Below are 18141 nucleotides of genomic sequence, written 5' to 3'. Positions count from 1 at the left end.
GGTGTTTAGCTACAACAAATTTCATGAGCTAGCAAACCATGTCTGAAATTTTGTGATATTCTATAGAGGAAACAAAATTAGAAACAATATTATCTTATAAAATTATTACCTGACGAAGGAAAGTGATGGGCTGCTGTCCCATTGCATGTGCATCACCAATGTTGGCCTTAATGACCTCAGTAAAAGGCTTTTTGATTCCCTGAAGTGAGACAATGCACTGTTAGTTTTAAAGTACACCAAGTTTTTCTATGCACTGTTTATTTTACCACCTAACTGCATCAGTTTAAAAACAGCTATAATTAAAGCAGTACAACCCCAGAGTGTTGACAGAGTTATACTGCTACAAAGGTGCTTATATTGGTATAACTTATTTATTTTTTATGTATTATAATGCAATAACAATAATTAGTAATATCTAACTTTTTCACTGCATTTTTCATCAACAGATCTCACAGCACTTTACAAAGGAAAAACAGGCCACATTTTCAAAGCATGGCCTCTAGTTTTACCCCCACATTTGCAATACAAAAGATGGATTTGAATGTATGTATGTGTGTAGTTCTGGGCACAGACTCAAAGAAAAAAGGTGGACTTTGAGGTCCTTGGAAAAATGTTCCCTCTTTCCCCGCTAATAATAAAATAAGGAATTATTATTATTATTATTATTATTAAGCTAGAACAGTGGTTGTGCTTAGTTAAGGAAAGATGTCCCTAACCTGCTATGACCCTAGGAGTCCTTCAAAACCAGCTGGCAGAGGGCACATAACTCCCATTAGGCTGGACACATGCATTGAACCAACACCTTATTGTCATAAAAGGTGTTACATAAGGTATCATATGCAAACCAGTAACATGCAGGTCATTAGTATTATTGCGTAATGTATGCACAGGTAATGTATAAAGAATTATAAACATGTGCTGAAAATTTGTTAAAAGATACTCTGCAAGCAATGCATAAACCCAGCCTGTCCTAGACAAAAGAAAGTTATTTTGCCTCTTTTCCTGTGTCTATAATGTAAATTGAGCCAGGTAATACCTCAGAAGACAATGAAAGATATATCTGCATAGAAGGAAAACAAAGTCATAGAGCTAAATGAGCAAGAAAACCCATTTTAATAATCACGATGGAAGATTGAGCCTGCACCCCTAGGAAACTTCCTGGCTCTTGAAATGGAGACAGTAGATTTTGGGAATTATAAACAAACGCAAAGAGCCATGTTAGCATCTATCGTCTAGGGCAGTGGTTCCCAAACTTCAACAACCTGTGAACCCTTTTCACTAAAATGTCAAGTCTCCCGAACCCTCTCCTAAAAATGAATATTTCCAGGGATTTTCTCCTTTACCTGAGTATAAATTATAAAAGCAATGATCTTAGAAATGTAAAATTTGTTTTTATGACATGCTTATGACATACTGTTTATTATTATTAATCATTACAGTATTTTTATTACATTATGAAAACGGCAACACTCTTTCAAGATCTCACTTTCGTAGCTTGTATCACTTTGAATAAGCCTGTTATAAGACAAGGCTCCTATGTTTCATCAAGGAGTATCAGATGTGAAACAGCATGAAGGTATTTAAGAAGCCAACTCAAAGAGTTCCTCCTACACAAGCATTCAGATCTTGAGCAGTGCAGGCAAACAACGCACGTTACAACAAAGCTTAAACTTGTTCTTCATAAAAATTTTAAAAACAATACTAGCTGCCTATTTAATTTTAAAAACAACAAAAAATATCCCTCCCTTTCCATGTCTTATAAGAAGTCTTGAAGTTTAAATCTCAGTGTGATAGATCTGCTTGCTTTGATCTGTTTAGCTCTTGGAAGTCCAGGGGCTCCGTGCTGCTGGCCCCCTGCTGCCCAGGGTTCCTAGGGACAGCTCTGTCCGCCATTAGGGAATTTCCCCCCCGAGAACCCCCTGTAACATTTTGTGAACCCCCAGGGGCTCCTGAACCCCAGTTTGGGAACCACTGGTCTAGGGGACAAAAGGGAAGTGGTGCCCATTGAGCTAATGAAAAGTGGATCCTCTTGGCCTCAAAACCAAGAGTAGCTGGAACTGAAAAACCTGTTTAGACAAAAGATTGCAACATGCTGAAGTTAAGTTTTAGTCACTAAAAAGCATGTTTTATTTTGTTTTACTTTTAACCATATCCGTGTCTTTTATTCTTACTTATCACCAGGGATCCTAGAAATCCATTTGCAACGGAAAAACAAGGGATTTGTGTTTTTATAGAGAATCTTTAGTTTTTATATTTTGTGAAAAAATAAAAACATACATTAACTAAATTTTACTGAAAGTTCCAGTGTCACTTATACAATGTGCATAACCTCTCCCTCTTGTGGTTGATTTTTGATTGCGCTTTAAATTTACATAGCTAGACATACTCCAATAAACTGCTTCCGGCGTACAGAGGTTATTCAATGGCATATAGGGATTTGTGTTTTCATGCAACTCATTTATCACTTCAGCCTCCAGATGTGAGTAATTAAAGTTATGAAAAGATGCTAAAAATGTTTTTTAAAAAAATCACCCCATAAGACCATGTCACTGAGTTTGGCAAGGACAAATTTCATATTGATGGTAGGCTTCTAACTTGCTTAAAATTTTTAAATATAAACAATAAAACATTTTATTCTACTGATACCTCTATATATTGTGACTAGGGAAACTAAAGTTCAGCATTTTATTTTAATCGCAGAAAAACACAGATTTTTATGGTTTTTTTAGTGGAGAATTTGGGGGGAGTTTTACCACGGAAAACTAGGATCCCTGCTTATCACATACATATCTGTTCTTTGTTAATAAACATATTCTTATTTTATTACAAAACTATCTCAGTTCTGTGTATCAAATTGAAGGGCAAAGTCCTCAGCTAAATTAACAGGCTGTGTGATCAGTCTCTGTGGAGGCAATAAACTTAACTTCTATGAGGGTCCAGTAAGAGAGACTGGACACTGCAGGAGAGATGGTTTTGGGGAGACTCAGGACTGTTGGTCTCAACCTTAGGAATAATCAGGCTGGTGGAAGCCAGGGTGAGGCCATTGTGCTCTGAGCATTGTATCAGGGCTCTGAGCCAATGCAGCAAGCACACAAGCACCCGGGGTCACACGGCAGAAGGTGACACAACCTCTTACTGGTTTGGGTGAACCCCCATAGCGTTACACTTGCATAATGAGTAACAAACTCTAGGGGAAAAAAATTCTTTAAGCACGTTCAAAGTCATTACATACCAGTTTAGGAAGAATTTAGAAATATTTTACAAGTATTTTTAGGCCCTGTCTACACAGGTATTGACCCAAGTTTAAAGAAGCATGCTGCCAACAATGCCTACAAGTTAAAGAGAATCTTTCCTGCACTATGAAACAAACAGAATTTAGCAATAGTTGTTAGATCAGGGGTCGGCAACGTTCGGCACGCGGCTCGCCAGGGTAAGCATCCTAGCGGGCCAGGCCAGTTTATTTACCTGCTGACGCGGCAGGTTTGGCCGATCACGACCCCCATTCACCGCGGTTCACCGTCCCGGGCCAATGGGGGCGGAGGGAAGCCGCGGCCAGCACATCCCTCGGCCCGTGCCGCTTCCCGCCGCCCCATTGGCCCAGGACGGTGAACCGCGGTGAATGGGGGTCGTGATCGGCCAAACCTGCCGCGTCAGCAGGTAAATAAAACTGGCCCAGTCCGTTAGGGTGCTTACCCTGGCGAGCCGCGTGCCGAACGTTGCCGACCCCTGGGCTAGATTCTATTATGGCCCAACTGGGTTTTAGATAAAGTTTGATCTAGCTTCTGTTGACAGGGCTAAACCATGGTGAGATCAAGTTTAAATGGTGGCCTTGGTAGACACCAAGGCTACAATACACTTTTAAAATGAATTTCACGTCCATCTGGTCCCTGTCCACACTAGCCAGTCAATCATGAGCCCAATCACACACTCCTTACTCTAACAGTTTTGTCTGGGTAAGCAGTGAAGCATAAGGTCACAATCAGAACCCAGCTCAGCCACAGACAGCTTTAAACAGGTCTCATAAAGCAGTGTTATAACTCAGCTGAAAGCCCCACTGTGGACTGAGCCTTTGGGTTCAGAGAGTTTTGATTCTATGGCAGCTTTGTTTGCAGGGGAATACTGCAAATGACCAGAGACAAGCAGTGCAATACATCAGAACACAGTTTTGTGGTAAGGTAATGAAAATCTTAAATTGCACATAATCACATGCATTACTCACCCTGCCCCAAAGCAACACAAGTCTTACACACCTGCCCCATAACACTATCTCAGGTAAAAGAATAGTTATAGAACCTGCTGGCGGGCCATGGGGAAAGAGAAGCCAGTCAGGAAACGTCAGCAGATGATGCAATGAAAACCATAATGCCCCCATCTACCTAGAGATCCTCCATAACAAGACCTTTATACATTTCTGGCCATTCTGTAACTTATTTCCCACCCCCTTCTTCCTCTCCAGACTGGACCTGAAACTACATCTGTGAGGTGGGCAGGATGAAAGGAGAGCATTTGAGGTCAACAGTGGTAAAGCAGATTGGCTGGGGTAACCGAACAGGAGAGAGGGAAGGGAGGGGAAGCAGGATGACTTGAGGAAAATAAAAGACAGGAAATAAATGTAATCAAGTTTAGTTCTTTTGATTGTTTGTTTATGCACTGTCTGCCTAATTAATGTTTGTGTCTTGTCTAGTTAGACTGCAAGCTCTATGGCTAGAAAATGTGTCGTACTACATTATGTGTTTGCACAGATACTAGGACAGTGTGGCCATGATTGGGGATTTTAGATGTTAACTGATGTAAATGTTAATAGTAAAAACACTAGCATTTAAAATTTTTGATCTGTGAAATCTAAACAGTTGGCTGTTTTTTCTAGCCATACTTCTCCTATGACAGTGGCTCTCAAACTTTTGTACTGGTGACCCCTTTCACATAGCAAGCCTCTAAGTGCGACCCCCCCCCTTATAAATTAAAAACACTTTTTAATATATTTAACACCATTATAAATGCTGGGTTTGTGGTGGAGGCTGACAGCTCACGACCCCCCACGTAAAAACCTCATGACCCCGTGGGGTCCCAACCCCCACTCTGAGAACCCCTGTCCTATGAGGAATTGAATCCATTATGAGAATAGAGGGAAAGCACTTGAACACTAATTTGTAATCACAGCTCTCTTTAAAAGGAAAAAAAAGAATAGAAAAAAAAGCTTTAAGTGACTGGTTTGTAGGACCAGGCAATGCAACTGTCTTCTTTTGTCTGCATCAAGTGTTATGAACAGGACTTGCGTTACTGTTACATTTCTTTACCGAGAAGTCAGTGGGTATTAGCATAGAGACTGGATGTGGTGAAGGTAACAATGGTCGCCATGGGACTAAGATCTTAGTCGATTTCTGTTACAACAGATGATGCCATTCAGAGACAGGCAAACAATAACATTCAAGCTTCCTTTGAAATGGAGCAGGTAGAGAGGCAAGATGCAGCTGAAGGTCTCATCTTACCCTGACTTAATAGACTCAAAGAATGTGTTTTTCAAAATTCTAAGCCAACACAATTTAAAAAGACACACCCTTTTTGCTTGTCAAGACAAAGCCTTCTGGATTTACACAGGAGAAGTGCTTGGAATAAAGTACAGATCCTTCATAATTCAAAATCTGATTTTTAGGGTTCAATAGTTTTACTGGACCGGAATTACATCCTTTCCTGTTCCTCAGAATCAAGTATCATTTCTGACTAATAAAATAATGGATTGGGAATATGTTGCTTTCTTCAAATAAGCTGGAGGTCCACTTTCGGCCATTTTCATTTGTTTTTAAGTTTAAAATTACAAACAAAAAGGCACAAAGAAATGGCCAAAATCAGCTCTAGAGAATGTAGCCAAAACTCTTATTGACAGTAATGGCAATTGCTCTTGCTTACAACAAGGCTGGATTTGGTTCACTGTGTAAGAGTTGGAATTTTATCTTAGAGTAAGACACTATATTATGCTTGTTTTGAGCTGTAAAACACAGTTCAAAGGGACCACATAACAGTTCCCCAGCCATATATTAACAAAACTGGAACAGAAACATCTTGACAAAGAAGACAAATGACCAACACAAACAAGTCATGCAGCTTGTCACTTTTCGTCCATAAATGCTACAGCATTCCTTGGTTAAAAAAAAAAAAAAAAGGAGGTATACAGAAACCACCTCTTCATTCTTCAGCGAAATGCAAGAGACTAGCCTTTCCGCACGTACAGCAGGGCTCCCATGTTAGACTGTAAAGGGAGGGAGGGATTCGTTTAATGGGATCTAGCCAACCTCACAGCACTTAGAGCCTGCATTGCAGAAAAGTAAATATATTACCTGCTCCTTAAATCTAGGCTATGACTTCCCTGCCAAAAAGTGTATGGAGGAGTTGGTTTGGGGTTTTTTAAAAGCACAATAATTATCTCACTGTAAAATCCCAGTAGAGACAAGGTACCTGTAGTTTTTACCGTGCGGTAGCTAGACAAGGACAACACTATACCCTCCCTTGCCCATGACTGACCTTGCCTAACTTACTTCATGGTAAAACTACAGTGCCTTGTCTCCACTGGGATTTTACAGTTGGATGGCTAATGCACATTAGTTATCCCACAGTAAAAACCTACCTTTCTTTAGCAGTAAAGAAAGAGCCCTAGTTAGTTAACCAACAAAAGGCATCCATTCCTTGGAACCCTGTCTGTCACACATGCCCTCACCTTTCCTCACTCTGGAGTTAACAGAGCTGTGGAAACCTGTCAGAGGAATGTAGGAAACAGGAATAAATTTATGCATAATAACACAACTGTAATCTTTTCCATTTCTACTTCAATATGTCCTTCCCCTTCCCCCCGCTCCCCCGCTTTTTTTTTTTTTTTTAAATGAAGGAAGTGCCAGAAATGTGCAAGTCTAGGTCTGGAAATAGATGCTGTATTGACAGCTCTGTATACTGAAGAAGTCTTTTGCAGGAGGGGTAGAAGAGGAGGGTGCACGGGGAGATTAAGAACCAGTGAACACAATAAGGTGTTGTGCAAATGTCCAAGTGCTTCACCTCAAATCTGGGGATGAAAGACTCGCTCTTTAGCCCTTCTGCTGAGATTGTCAACAAGAGGGATAATTGCAGGGATGGTGGGTTTTGACTGGAACTGGACTGAAGTTATGATAGGCAATAACTTTCAGTTGCTACCTTCTTGGGCTGGATTTCAACTGGCAACCTAGAAACAAAAGGTTCCATCATCTCCATTAACACTCCCTTTCCCCAGTCTGTGTGTCATCTCCTTTGGAATAGGTTCAGTTTGCCTCTTATACCCCTGCAGCTCTCCTCCTTTCATTGAAATCCCCACTATCCCTTTAAGAAACCAGATCAGCAAATGCTTCTTATTTTCAGTCTTTGCCCATTCTTGTCCGTCTCTCATTGTTTCACCTTCATCACCATCTCTTCCTCTCTCCTCTCACAGGTCTCAGCTCTCTAGCTGTGCCCACATTAGAGAAACGTTTCTTTTTTTAATTCCTTACATAAAGCAGGCCTGTCTGTGTTGTGGATTGCACAAATAAGAGAAGGTTACATAATTAATGGGACGAGAAGACAAAAAAACACCACAACTGAGCTGGATACCCCAGAGGCCAAGTACTTTTAAAAAAATGACCTAAAAAGCACCACCCTCAGGCACCTATCTCATAGGAACTTCAAGGCCTGAATTAGCATTCTAATCTTCTGTTATTAAACCAGATCTAAGCAGCAAAAAAACCTGACCTGCTTACCACAGAGCATGGCTTTGAATTTGTGTTATGCATGTATAATTCAAGCTGACAAGAACTGTAATTGATGGGGAAGGAAAATGAGGAGTCTGGATTCTGACTTGTGACTTGAAATAGCAGTGATGAGCCTTAATGTCCCCTGGACTAGGATGAGGTAATTGGTGGTACTAAGAGCCAGAGGCTAGACTACAAACAACAGGAGTATGTTGCAAAAGATGATTATTTGTATTTAAATGTACCAGCAAGATTCCAGTCAGAGGAATGTCCATGAAAATAAAAAAAATATATGTAAGATTTAATTTTAACATTTTTTAAATAAAGGAATTATATAATACTCAGTACATGTGATTAGGCCTCCCATTAAAGAAACTCCTAAATTATAGTGGAATAACTTGGAAAAGATTTTGCCATTATATTTCATGAGAAGACTGAATTATTGTGTCTTGTGGATTGCATTCTGCTGAACATATATGGCAGTGTTTATCAGGGCATGTTGCAATTACCCTTGAAAAATAAATTAGAAGTTTGAGGGATTTTTTTTAAAAGTTGCATCTGCTTCTGAAGAATGTTTTTCCACTTAACTATCAAAGCAGAGGAAATAAGTTCTCTGTGCAAATTTTAAAACTAATTGCACATCACATAATGTTCTCTTTACTCATGTGATTTTACACAAAAAAACATCAAAAAAGTAATGTTTGCCAAAATCATAAAACAATGCAACTTTCTCATCCTAATCTGCATCAGTTTTCACCAGTGTTACAGAGAGCAAGATTTTACTACTCCAGTGGTCACCAACCCATCGATCTTGATCGACTGGTTGATCCTGGGGACTCTCCCAATCAATTGCAATCTCCTGCCACCACAGCACAGTGGGGATGCCTGCAGCTAAGGCAGGCTCCCTGCCTGCCATAGCCCCATGCCGCTCTCAGAAGTGGAGAGCACGCCCCTGCAGCCCCTCCAGGGGTGGGGGAACAAGGGTCTCCACGCGCTGCTCCTGCCTGCAAGCACCACCCCCGCAGGCCGGGAACGAGGAACTGTGGCCAATGGGAGCTTTGAGGGTGGTGCCTGCAGAGAGGGGCAGCGTGCAGAGCCATGTTCACTCCGCCCCACCCAGGGGCTGCAGGGGCGCGTTGGCCCCTTCTGGGAGTGGCGTGGGACCAGGGCAGGCAGGGAGCCTGCCTTAGCCTCGCTGCGCCTCCGACCAAGGTAAGTGCTGCCCAGTGGGAGGCCGCATCCTATTGCCCAGCCCTGAGCCCTCTCCCAGAGCCAGTACCCCATACCTCCTCCTGCACTCGACCACCCTCTCAGAGCCAGCAGCCTGTGCCCCCTCATGCACCCCAACCCCCCTGCCCGAGCCTTGACCCCCCTCCCAGAGCCAGCACCCCACTCCCCCTCCTGCCTCCCAACACTCTGCCCCAGCCCGGATCCCCCTCCTGCACCCAAACACCCTCCCAGTGCTTGCACCCCTCACTCCTCCTGCACCCCAAGCTCCTGCCCCAGCCCTGAGCCCCCTCCTACAGCCAGCACCCCAAACCCCCTCCTGCACCCCAACCCGATGCCCCAGCCTGATGAAAGTGAGTGACAGTGGGGGAGAGTGAGCAAGGGAGAGAGGGAGGGGTGGAGTGAGCGGGGTAGATCCTTGGTTGCCCTTAAATTCAAAAAGTGATCTTGGGCATAAAAAGGCTGGAGACCACTGCACTATTGTATCTTCCTATTACGTAACATGTGCAGGCAAATGAGGAAGAACAGTTCTGTCTTGATGAGGTTGTGACGAAGTGGGACTGTTCTTAATGTTTCCTCTGAATACTGTGTGTGCCTCAGTTTCCGCTATGCATTTCTTAAGTCTCTAGGTGGTGGGGAAAGGCCAGTGTGCATAAATCACTGACACTCTGTTTCCTGGCAACAAATGGCCAGGGCCCCTTCCCCCCTTGCAAGGAAATAGCTAAAGGTGAACAAAGAGATCAGGTGACCTCCTGGCCAAGGAAAGAGACAAAGCCAAGAGAAGGAGGGGCTGGAGGGGGTTTGGGAGTTGGAGCTACCTGGGGACTAGGAGTGAGGGCAGACGTGGGTGTCTGGCTCTCTGAACCCCATAATGGACCTGGCCAAGGGGTCCCGTTTGCTGCTGTACCTACAAGCTCTGTTTTAGACCGTGTTCCTGTCATCTAATAAACCTCTGTTTTACTGGCTGGCTGAGAGTCATGTCTGACTGCAAAGTGGGGGGTGCAGAACTCTTTGGCTTCCTCAGGATCCCGCCTGGGCGGACTCGCTGTGGGAAGCGCACGGAGGGGCATATGCTGAATGCTCCCAGGAGAGACCCAGGAGGTGAAGCCATGTTAGCTTCTTGCCCTGAAGACAGTCTGCTCCAAGGGAGAGGAGGCTCCCCAAAGTCCTGACTGGCTTTGTGGGGAGCAGTTCCAGAGCATCGCCCGGGGACTCCGTGACAGAGGTCAAGAGCTATCTCCTGGGAGATGTTTTTCTACTGCTTTCTCCCCCTGCTCAAGACATATTAGGCTAAACATCAATTTTCATATTAAATTAGCCATCCTGTGTTTGAGTGTGATCAATAAATCATGTCATTGTTGGTTTTTCCTGAATGTCAAATCATATTTCTACATGTCAGTGTCTAAACTGTTTGTTATTGTACTTTTCCATAGCTCCAGGACACTGTCAACTCACATTTAGCCTTAAATTAGGCTAGTAAGTCAGAAGAGATGTTTCCATACAATTTAAAAACCTCAAAAGGAAAAAAAAAGGAGTTACCAAACAGTCACACCAGTTTTTTAACCCAAACATTACAGCACATGAAACCTGAAATTAGGACTATTAAAGTGAAAATGATTTCATTACTGCCATTGTCCACACAGAGGTAAGTACAGAAAGTAAACCAATGGCTTAAACCGTAGGCGGCATGCAAACAGATTTTCAGTGCCACTCACACTGCCCGGGTCCTGGCCACAGGTCAGGGGGCTCTGCATTTTAATTTAATTTTAAATGAAGCTTCTGAAACATTTTAAAAACCTTATTTACTGTACATACAACAATAGTTTAATTATAGACTTATAGAAAGAGACCTTCTAAAAACATTAAAATGTATTACTGCCACGCGAAACCTTAAATTAGAGTGAATAAATGAAGACTCGGCACACCACTTCTGAAAGGTTGCTGACGCCTGGATTAAATAGTGAAGAGTAAAATGAATATAAAATTTTCACTTGAACCAATATAAGTTGTTACTGACAACATGAATAAAGAAAATCATTTGTATACAACCTGTGACTTAATTTGACAGTTTCACTTTAGAAGATACTATTGTCAGAGTGTATGTTTCAATTCTGACCTGCAGATCTTACCCTTCAAACATACTTCAATCTCCAGGCCCATTCAGTTCTTTGCCTACCACAGGGGTGGGGAACCTTTTCTATCAGGGGCCAGAGACCCACAGAAAAAAAATCAGTCGGGAGTGAGGGGCTGGGAGGGGCAGAGGCTCGGGGCTTCCACCTGCAGCAGGGCAAGCAGGTGCTTCCGGCTCCAGCCCCGTGGGAGGAGGGAAGTTGGTACTTAATTCCTGAACTGAAGTAACATTTTTAATGACTATTAAAGGTTTACAAAGGGGCACTGAAACTGTCTAAACTAGGGGGAATGTATTTGAGGCAGGGGGACACACACTGACAATTGCTGGGAGGTGGCAAATCAGTATTAAAATGGAGTACATTGCATTGGGCGCTTCGAATAAGATGGGACACTGCTGTCTCCTTAACGGCGAGTGACTGCAGACCCTATTGTGGAGTTCAATGGGATAAACTTTAGTCACCCTGGTCTGAAAATGCTTCCTACATATATTGCAAATAAGAGTTCTGGGATTCTGGCAGTGATGAAACTATCTGAGCACTGGGAGTATTTTGAGCTCAACCCCTCAGAATACAATGGTGATTTGTATTAAATTATCTTTTGTAACAATAGAGCAAAGAAAATTCCATTCCAAGAATGTGTTGATTTGAAAAGTAGGAGAGGTCAACAATGAGCATGCATTTCTACAACAAATATTTTGCTCTTCAATATATTCTGTTTAATTTTTAATTTAAAAATATGACCATCATCTATCTTATTTAAAAAAAAAAATTCATTTCCAAACCAGCACTAAAAAGGGTCAACAAAAAAGAATCCCCCTATCCTGCCTCTTCCAATCACTATACCACCACCATGTGCTGCTTAGTCTTCTCCTTGGAAAAAGCCAAAGTGAACTCTGCACCATGCCTCAAAAGTCAACAATCTCTAGAAGCCGGGAGAAGCAAATTGTAGATGTTGAAGGCCCTTCCCCTGAAAGCACACTGCCTCCAGCCGTTCTGAAATTCAAAGCTACCACAGCGACTACTACCAGAAGGAGCAGTTACTCTCAACTATCACAATGGTGTTCAAATAGGGAAAGGGTCTACATGGTAGCCAAGACCCAAAGCATGGAAATTTTATCTTGCAGTTAGTCAGAAAGTGAAGTTTTTCCTGCGGAAAATATTGGTCAAAATCTGAAAAATTTCTATTTGAAAATGCTAGTGCAATGTCTCATGAGATCTACATTTCATGGGTCTCATGGCCCACTTCTTTTCTATGGCCCAGTCCTCCTGGCTGGACCACATTTCCCATGATGCAATACAGTCTTCTCCTGCTTGCTAAGCCACCATGGTGCATTATAGGAGACACAGCCCAGACCATAGAAAACTGGGGCATAAGTCACCCAGACTACAACACCCACGAGACACTGTGGTGGCATCTCCGAATAAAAATTTAGTTTTCAGCCAAAGTTTTTTGGGGGTTTGGTTTTTCAACAAAAGTAAAAATCTTTTGCAGAAAGCTGACACTTTTTGCAACAACAAAAAAATTCATTTAGTCAAAAACCAAATTAACATTTCAGCCAGCCCATTTTCTATAGATTAAAAACTTGATTTTTTTTACATTGGTGTAAGCTGGAATCCAGTGAAATCCATGCAGTTCACATAGAATGTGCTCCACCTGCACAACTAAGCAAGCAATCTTATTCTTTTCTAGCTGGAGTGTCAAAGTGGTCTTCAGGATTAGACCCACATACATTACATTGCAAGAGAAACTTAAAAAAACCAAGACCACTCCAATATCCAAAATAGGAGGGAGTTCAAGAAAAAGCATTTCCTTAAATTATCAAAAATAATCAAAACCTCTTTAGTCAAGAAGTGAGGAGGAAAAACTGTGTGTAACCCTGAAATGAAAGAGTGATACTGCAAAATGAATAGGACACCACTGGCCACCATGTCAGAAAAGTACAATAAAATGACAAAGACATCAGGATAAATCTTCCAAACCACAACGGACACCTATCCTGGACACATTGCCTGTGGGAGAGGCTTTTTATTTTATACTTTGGTAATGTGTTCAGCTTGACATGCCAATATGAAATGAAATTGTACTGAAAAAAATTAATGAGACTGTTGGTCACTTCTTAATAACTATGGCACAGTTTATATTAGACAGAGCGAGTTTCAACCTCTTATGCAAAAGAAGATGGGGGGGGAAGGCAATTCTGAACACATCCACTTCCTAAGAATGAGGAGCAGTCATGAATATGGAAGTCCATGGGGGGTATGAACCTCACTGACAAGGGGTTGGCATCCCTTCTCAACTCCATCTGCCACATCCTCCAAGCTTCTTCTCCCCACCCATCAGCATCACTTCTGTCTGCAGTGGGAATCAGCCAAGCTCCTTCTCAGCCATGTCCCTAAACCTGCACAAGGCCAGAGCACGCACTGTGTTTTTTGTGAAAAGGAAACAGAACTGAAAGTCATCCAATCACATACTGACGACAATGCAGCCAAATATAGACTTAGAGTAGGCATCTGATGACATAAGATATTTCAACTATAAATTATGGTACTCGGAATTTATCATTCTGTTCATAAAAAGCCACCCACTGCTTGTATAGAACAGCATTCTACTAGCTGAGGTATTGTTTAAGGAATAGATGTTCAAAGTACATAATTGTGCCTGTCAGACTGCTGTTAAGGATTCAATGCAAGGAGTGAACAACTTGAGCACAACAGCAAGAAAGGAAAGTGTTGACTGCAGCTGCTTTTGCATATTTCGGTGGATCACAACGTTCTTTGCAGATACACTTACTCAGCTTTCTCACATCTCCTCCTCCTCCCCCTTCCCATTAGGCACTAGTTGGCTCAGTAAACTATGTTTGCTTTATTTGTCTTCAGCCGGTGCATAGTCACGTGGACCTAAATACAGATGGCCATTGATAATATTCCATTGTGCTGTTTTGAGAAAGAAAAACTTGTTTTTTACATGGAAAAATCTGCCACAAAGCAGGAGCCAAACAGCTGAAAATTGCATTTTATAAAAACCATTAGCAGTGACTTTTTCTTATGTTAACAAGGGGCTCTCAAAAGGTTAGCCCCTTTAGCCAGTGAGGTAGCTTGTGTATCATGCATGCATATGCTTACAGAGAGAAGGATTGAAGAACTGGGAAAATATATTCATTTGTTTCCCAGGTTATATAAAAAGGCTTTTTCCAACCATAATCAAGGTAGGGGACAACACTAGTTAGCAAAACAAACATATAGTCACTGAATATGCTGGAAGTGTTTATATTTTATTCCTAAAAACATAGATAGCACAGAGTTCCATTGTATGACAGAGTGACGGCGACAATCCTGCAAGTGAGTTTTAGAGGCCAATCCCCAAGAAATGTTTTGACATATAATGCATCGGAGAGATAGCACAGAGGGAGCAAACTCCGTAAGAGGCAGAGAAATCATCCTTTCAATTTAGGTGTGAAATTAAAAAACAAACAAACAAATAAATAATACCACAGTCTTAGGACCTTCCCTAGAGCTCTCTCCAGGACATGACTGAAAGACGGAGTTTACGTTTAAAGGGGCTTTTGAAAAGTTTCTTTTTAGCATTACTGAATTAAACTCAGAAAATCATTTGTGCAAAGCTCAACCTCTCTGAATCCAAATCATCCATCATATAAATAACAACAAAAGAGAACCAAATAATTTAGAAAGGCAAAACTTGTGGTCATTTGTTGCATTTAGCCCATCTATAGTATTCTTCTACACACATTTGCCAGTCAGTCTTCACAAGGCCCCTCACTAAGATCCTCCACAAACCAAAACCAGAGGTAATATCTTTTCTTAGACCAACTTCTGCTCAAGAAAAGGACAAGCTTTCGAGCTACTCATAACTTTTCCTCAGGTTTATATATGTTATAGATGATAAAAGTCTGTCCACATTGATCAGGAAAGCTGTGGTGTAAACACTGCTAGTAATAACAATGCCTAAATCACTAAAATGTTTTTTTTTTTTAACATCAGTAGTGATTCTATAGATGAGGAATCTGAGGCCAAGGTGTTAAGGCCAAAATTTTCTAAAGCAATGACTGATTTTGGTACCTAACTTGGAACACTCTGGGCCCAGTCTTCAGACATGCTAAAGATCCACAACTCCCAAATGTAGGTGCTCAATATTCCAAAAAACAGGCCCAAGGTCTCACGTTGGGCACATTTAAAATAGATGAATAAATAAAATACCTAAATATGGAGCCACACAACCTCAGTGACCATTTTAGAAAACATGAGTCTAAGGCTATGGCTACACTAGAGAGCTTACCTTGGTGAAGCTGCACCACTGTAAGCTCTCTAATGTCATCGCTCTAAGCCCATGGGAGAGAGCTCTCCGGTTGGCTTAACTATTTCAACCCCTATGAGCAGCGGTAGCTGAAGCTCTCCCACCGACATAGCATTGTCCACACTAGCACTTATGTCGGTGTAACTTATGTTGCTCACGGGGTTGGTTTACTCCAGGGGTCAGTAACCTTTGAGAAATGGTGTGCTAAGTCTTCATTAATTTAAGGTTTTGCGTGCCAGTAATACATTTTACAGGGACCAGCAGGTGGAACCCCAGACCAGCAGCACGGGCAGCAGAGGAACCCCAGACCGGCAGACTGAGCCACTCAGACTGAGCCGCTCAGCCTGCTGCTGGTCTGGGGATCCAGCCACCGGCTCCTGCCAGCCGGGGTCCCGGCCGCAGGCCTCTCTCATCCCACTGCCGGCCTGGGGTTCCGTTCATCCAGGCAGGCAGCGGGCTGAGCGGGCCGGCAGCCTGGACCCCGGCTGGCAACAGAGTCCCAATAAAAATCAGCTTGCGTGCCGCCTTTGGCACGCATGCCGCAGGTTACCGATCCCTGGTTTACTCAGACCCCTGAGCAACAAATTATGCTGACATAAGCTGTAGTGTATACATAGCCTTAATGACTTCAGCTTGAAAAAAAAGAAGGGAGCAACAGGGACCTGAAGTATTCAAAACTATGATGGGTATAGTGGATGTAGTTAAGACCTTTTCAGTTCTAGAAATAATACATGTTTCAGGGATATTCCCGATATTTAAAATTGGGAACACCACTTAAACATATAGTAGCTCTAAAATTAGAGTGAATATTTTAAATGCACCTGCTGTATAAGGAAAACTGATCACTTACCGTTTTAGCCCACTAAAGCTTATGCCCTAATAAATTTGTTAGTCTCTAAGGTGCCACAATTACTCCTCATTGTTTTCACCTTTTTGTGTAAACACAAAGGGGCACTGGATTACACCAAAGAGTGTTAGAGGGGCAAGGCAGAAAAAGAAAAGTAAATACTGCTTTCACAGTGTATATGTCAGTTGACCTGTGCAATGAGGCAGGAGATAGTAACAAATGTTTTGGAGAGAGCATTTGTTTATTGTCTTTTTCCTCTTCCACCTCCAAAGAGACCTGACTAGTTTTATAACTATTAACACTTCTTGTACATATAGTACTATGCTACATCAGATCAAGATTTTAAAAAGACAAGGACAGTTAACAGAGTTGGGGAGGGGGGAAGTATTGATATTATTTATTTCTACTGCGTTAGCATGCCTGTTACCAGTCAGGATGAGGGCTATATTACTCTAGGTATTGTGAAGTTACATAAAATTACAAGACATTTCCCACAAAATCCATTAACAAAAACGGGTGATGACAAAAACATGTTTCATTCAGCAGCCTGACTCAACTGCCAAAAAAAAAAAAAAAGTGGTAAGGGGAGAAAATTAGTTAAGTTTTAATGTAAGAGTCTAACAAAGGTAATAAAATTATTTTAAGTATTAATTTTTAACCTGACTGTCCATTTAGCTAGAACTTCACAGCACCCCAATTTCACCCTGTCAATGCCTTATACAGAAGTGGTTACAAAGCCATTTCCTGAAACTTTAAGGGAAGCAAGCATCGGGAAAGTGGGGGGCTTGAGAAAGCGCAGGCTGTGTCTGATATTTATTTACCATGTTTTCTTTTGCTAATTCTGCCGCTGATTACCAACGTGCAGGAGGGGACGGGCAGGAACGTGCATTCCTTCCTGGGTTCCCCCAGCCCCAATCAGGAGCCGCTGCAGCGGAGGAGTGGCCGGGGGCTGGCCCAGCACGGCCCCGGGCAGAAAGAGAGCAACACCTGGCCAAGTGGCCGGAAGAACAAAGGGGGTCGCCATCTCCCTCTGCCCGACACCCAGGAGTGTAGGGAAGTGGTCTGGGAATCAGCCCGAGCGCTCACCCCCGCCTCGCCATGCGCCTCACCTTCCGCAGCTCCTTCTCGATCTCGCCAGCTTTCAGGACAATGGGGCCCCTCACGGCGTATTCCACCGCTTTCACCTGGGGGTTCATGGACTCCAGCGTCAGGATTTTCTCCCTGCTCGTCTTCTCATTGATTTTCACTGCAGAGGCCTTAGCAGCGCTGTTCCAACGCACGAGTCCTTCTCTCCCCGGGCGAGTACGCTGGGTAAAGCGCTGCTGGTGCTGTTTCCCCTCCACCAGCGAGGCAATGCATCGCAAAGCCACGTTTCTCCTTCCATTCCTGCAGGACCCTGGCCCTTTACAGCCCGGGCTTGCCGCAGTTTGCTTGGTAAGCATTGCAAACCGATGCATGCTCCTGGCGGATAGCCGCTTCCAAATAATAATAAATAATTTTTACAAATTGGAAATATTAAAAATCTACACAGACAAATAAAAGGTGCAATCAGAAGCAATTCCGGTGGACAGGCACAGTTACAAGTGCATGCTCAGTTCTCTGCAGTCTCCCCCACATCCAGATTCTTGAAACTTAATTGCAATAGACACAACTGATCTTGTAATGCCACCAGGTTATCAATAAATCACACCATTGCAACACCTTAGCGTTGGGGGAAAAAAAATTAAAATAAAAGCAGAAAGGATCTCTGCATTAATACATTGTCCCGGGAAAACCCATTTAGCTCAGAACTGCGAACCAACACGCTCAACCCTCTGCTACTAGCAACCCGCTTTCCAAGCATGCAAAAGTAACAGAGCTTGCACCAGCCAGACCACCAGT

The 18141-nt window shown here is 42.6% G+C and overlaps 1 protein-coding gene across 1 annotated transcript in view; it reads right to left on the bottom strand.

The window, feature by feature from the left end:
- GPT2 (glutamic--pyruvic transaminase 2) overlaps positions 1 to 18141 on the bottom strand; it is a 42998-nt gene extending 24857 nt beyond the window's left edge. Inside the window, exons 1-2 of the mRNA XM_034788647.1 lie at positions 17370 to 18141; positions 110 to 199 (exon numbers count right to left, since the gene is read on the bottom strand). Of these exons, the coding sequence (XP_034644538.1) occupies positions 110 to 199; positions 17370 to 17717 (438 nt within the window). The 5' untranslated portion in view covers positions 17718 to 18141. The remainder of the gene's footprint in view (positions 1 to 109; positions 200 to 17369) is intronic.

This window comes from Trachemys scripta, chromosome 13 (assembly GCF_013100865.1).
Source record: "Trachemys scripta elegans isolate TJP31775 chromosome 13, CAS_Tse_1.0, whole genome shotgun sequence".
Classification (NCBI taxonomy): domain Eukaryota; kingdom Metazoa; phylum Chordata; order Testudines; family Emydidae; genus Trachemys; species Trachemys scripta.
This window is presented reverse-complemented; position numbering and strand designations above follow the sequence as displayed.